Here is a 3,876-nt window from a genome sequence, read left to right as displayed (position 1 = left end):
CACTCGAGTGCTTGTGTCCAATGGCTGCTGTGTTGACTTACTCCGGGTTGTCCTCGCTGATGGCTCAATCACCGCTTTCTTTCCCGGCATGTTCTTCGGCGCCGGCGACCTATTGACTCGTTCTGTTGCACCATCCTCCTGAACATTGCAAGTGACTCTCACAGTCAGCCCAGTCAGGAGGTCGCCCATTCGCGATGTCAGCAGTGCACCAGTCTTCCCTGCATTGACCGGGCGAGGCTTTGGAATTGCATGTGCATCAGGAAAAACTGTTTCTCTATATAGATAATCATCCTCTATATAGTTGTGATAGTGGGTCATAGCTCTACACAGTCTATGGCCAGCTATGATAGCCATAGAGACCAATATAGAAATCATGAAGGTCTATATATTACCATAAAGTTTGGTAAGCATATTTGGAGGTAAAACAATTAAGTAAGAAGGTATCGCATTTATCTAATACATTATCTGAAGTCCAATCTATAGGAATGGTTGTTGTGCCAAAGTTCAGAACAAGCTGACATGTCTGTCTAATACAAGACAGTGGAATAACTTTACCTGGCAATGAACCATCTGAAGAAAGTAAAGGTTCTTGACAGTATACATCTCATGATAGTCTTCTGCTGCAGATTTCAATGGAGTATACCACTCAACATATGCCAAGGGTCTTTAGTCCATGCAGGTTGAATAGACCCATATACTTGTTGTGGCAGACGAAATATAATCTTCAACCTTCCAATACGTGTTCCTATAGTTTTGAAATTTTCATACAATTTTTCAACAGATATATCATAATATTACTCACCTGTTAAACCAGTGCTTTCACAGTCAGGATCATCCATGACTACAACTGTATCAAAGCGTCCAGCTTTATGAGAAACAGGTGGCTGTGCTTTGACAAAATCTGCCTCCTCCAATTGATCAAAGTCAACGTCATTGCCTAATGACTCTAGACAGAATTTGAATCCATGATAGATATCAATATGACTAAAAGGAAGATCCATGTTCCTGAGCTGCCCGCGTGAATGAGAGTGAGCCAACTGAGAGTTGAGATAGGTGATGAGATCTTTCTTGAAGCCTTTGCAAGAATGATTCTGCATGACGTCCAAGATATTTTGGTGAAGGCGATGAGGACGTTTAGTGAGGATGACTCTATGATCTCTAAACCTTGAGTGGGAAAACTCTTCTTCTTCATCCTCCATAGACATCTTGAGATAGCTTTGAAATGACGCTACTTTCTCTCTTCTAGTTAGCCAAGAGATCATTTGAGGCCTTTCATTTCTTCCATTGGAAGCGTACCACCCCTCTTTACAAAAGTCAATATGAAACCTCTCAAACATCTCCGTGTTATAGTTGTCTGTAGTTCCGAAGTTGCGTATGTTCTCCAGGTAGTGTTGCAAGGAATGGAATTTGGGAATATTGAGATGGTCTCGGATACCCAGATTAATGATGACTTCCTTGTGAAGGTGAAAATCTTGTAAGGCCTGTTGCATATATTCCAGAGTGTCGTCATCATGAGTGGGATATTGGGCAAGATAAATGAAATCAAGGAGGGCACGGTATGCCTGAATGACGCCTCTTGGAACTTTGCCAATTAAGCAAGCCAATAGCACTCTAGCCATATTTTTCCTCTCTTTTCCACCGACTTGACCCAAAGCAGACCAGCCTTTATGGAAGTGATGGACGCCATAAGAAGGAGGGGAGAGTTCTAAGTCTGTGATCCAGTTCTTCTTCATCCATAAGCTCCTGACACCACTCGACCATGTGCTTGAATATCCCTTGATACAGTTGATGAAGTACGTCAGATGTGATAGCCAAGTGAATATCGCAATGAGGGAAGTCCAGCCAAAATGGTTCAAATACGCCTCCAGCTACATCCTGAGACATGCACTGTTTACGAAAGGCAGAGTCGGTCCTTTGTGGAGATGTTGGCATGGTCAATTACTGATGAGGTCCAAGGTTGAGTACATCTGGCAAAATGTTGTATTTCAGCCAATTCATCCGCTCTAGCCCTACACTTGGGACAAGTACCGTACTTGGTACAGGTAACCAAGCATTGCTCAGGATAATCCGCCACATAGCAAGCTAGAATGGGAAAGACCAGGCGAACAAGACCATCTCCACCCACCACCTCTATTCCTCTTCTTCCTGCCTCTTTCAGCGGTTCCAAATGATCCTTATTGAGTCATGGAAGAGACGCTGTACCCTGGAAGAGACTTCTCTTGCAGATAGCTCCTCCTTTAGGATTTTATCCACAGATAAATACCCTATAAGAATACAGGCGTGCTGACTGGATTTCCGTCGTATTGCTCTAGGTATATTGCCTAGAGTGAGGTAGACGGGGTATGCTGATTTGGATGCAGAAAACCGGGTCAGCTGAGTTTTTGTCTGTGGCAATAATTACAGGAGCTACAGATGCGCCCTGAGGAAGTCTATCCTGTAAAAACATACTTAGTTGTTATAGCAGTGTAATCAATATTAAGACGCTCACCTGGACTGCATGCCACCAACGCCCTGTCCACATTTCATTAATATGCGGGTAGAATGAGAAGAGTCTGTAATATCTTTGAAGGCTTATAGACAATATCTTGAGCATGAGCAGGATGCCCAGCAACGTTTGAATGGCTTCCAAAGGATCTCGATAGTGTAGTTCATGCTTATAGTGAGGCGTATCATTGAAGGCCAAGTAAGTTGATTGCCATTTAGCTCGAGGAGGGATGCTGTCTATGGTTTGATGGAGTCCTCTGATATTGTGATATGCAAGTCCTAAACGCTCTCTAACCTATTTGCAAAAAATCAGCCATGATATTGATAGAAAATATGTACGTTGACATACCCCTGGTATAGCTAACAACCTGTCAAATGCTTTGTGCCCTATTCCCTCTTGCACAGGCCCAACATGCTACCTGCCAGTCCAGTCGTGATGCAAAGGGGTAGAATAAATTACCATCTTCATCTTCATCATCAGAACGACCTGATTCCACCTCCTCTCCATCACCTAATCCAATTGTGTCCGCCATTTAGCATACACTGTCCTCCTCCATGCGTATGACCCTCCCAGCAGTAGAATGAGTCTCTGTGACACGCGCATCTTCCTCTGCTAAGCGGTTCTGTGCCTAGACGGACCCGCTGTGAGCTCTTCCTGCTCCTGGTCTATGTCCATCATGTTCTGGTTATCTTCGTTGTGTATTTCATGAACTAGAAATAATGTAAGAACGTAACAAGAAATTGATACTGCAACTCACTATCAGGCCCCAAAGGTATCAACTGAAATAAATCATCATCCACCTCATCCGCTATCCCATCTGGTAGTCCCTCCATCTCAAATCCACTGTACCTTCATCATCCATGCTATCCAGCTCTCTTCCTTCCCTAACTTATACCATTTACAGCTTGCAGCATTGCGTAGATGAGAATTCAGTCCTTGTGTAGTACCGAATGTGCGAATGCAGCCTGGAGCAGGGCATTTATAAGAAGTTGAAGCCTCACCAAGAACTCGCCTGTGGACCATTTGATGAAACTAGTATACCAGGTGATGCAGAAAGAAGAGTCTAGGAGGAGCGTCCTTGCAAGCGTTCAATTGCAAATGAAAATTGTTGAGCTAAAAATACAATACGTATTGAATGTTACGTATGATAAAAGCTTATGCAAAGGCTTAAAGGACTTGGAAACTGTACAACGCGTGCGATATGTTGTCCTTTGAAATCATAAAAATAAAGTGTGATCTGACCATGCACGCTTCAAGCAAATCATAGACCTAAGATGCCCATTCCTTCCGAAGTTCCTTCAGCACCACAGGAGCGGCCATTACATTAATGCATCCGCTGTCTTTCCACCGGTACCTTTCAGGTACTGTGACGAGTTACCGGGCGTGAGCTT

At 43.6% G+C, this 3,876-nt stretch overlaps 1 protein-coding gene across 1 annotated transcript; it reads right to left on the bottom strand.

The window, feature by feature from the left end:
- Positions 1–946: 946 nt before the first annotated feature.
- DFJ58DRAFT_719583 (uncharacterized protein) lies at positions 947–3,017 on the bottom strand (the record flags this gene model as incomplete). Its single annotated transcript, XM_041384653.1, is given in 7 exon segments — positions 947–1,091; positions 1,165–1,663; positions 1,683–1,887; positions 1,943–2,082; positions 2,196–2,385; positions 2,489–2,721; positions 2,945–3,017. 7 exon segments carry the CDS (start codon positions 3,015–3,017, stop codon positions 947–949), a joined length of 1,485 nt encoding a protein of 494 aa, XP_041235540.1.
- Positions 3,018–3,876: the final 859 nt, after the last annotated feature.

Source organism: Suillus subalutaceus (genome assembly GCF_016647625.1).
Source record: "Suillus subalutaceus strain FC151 chromosome Unknown DFJ58scaffold_287, whole genome shotgun sequence".
NCBI classification, from domain to species: Eukaryota; Fungi; Basidiomycota; class Agaricomycetes; order Boletales; family Suillaceae; genus Suillus; species Suillus subalutaceus.
Note: the sequence above shows the minus strand (reverse complement) of the source record. Positions and strands in the feature narration are given on the sequence as shown.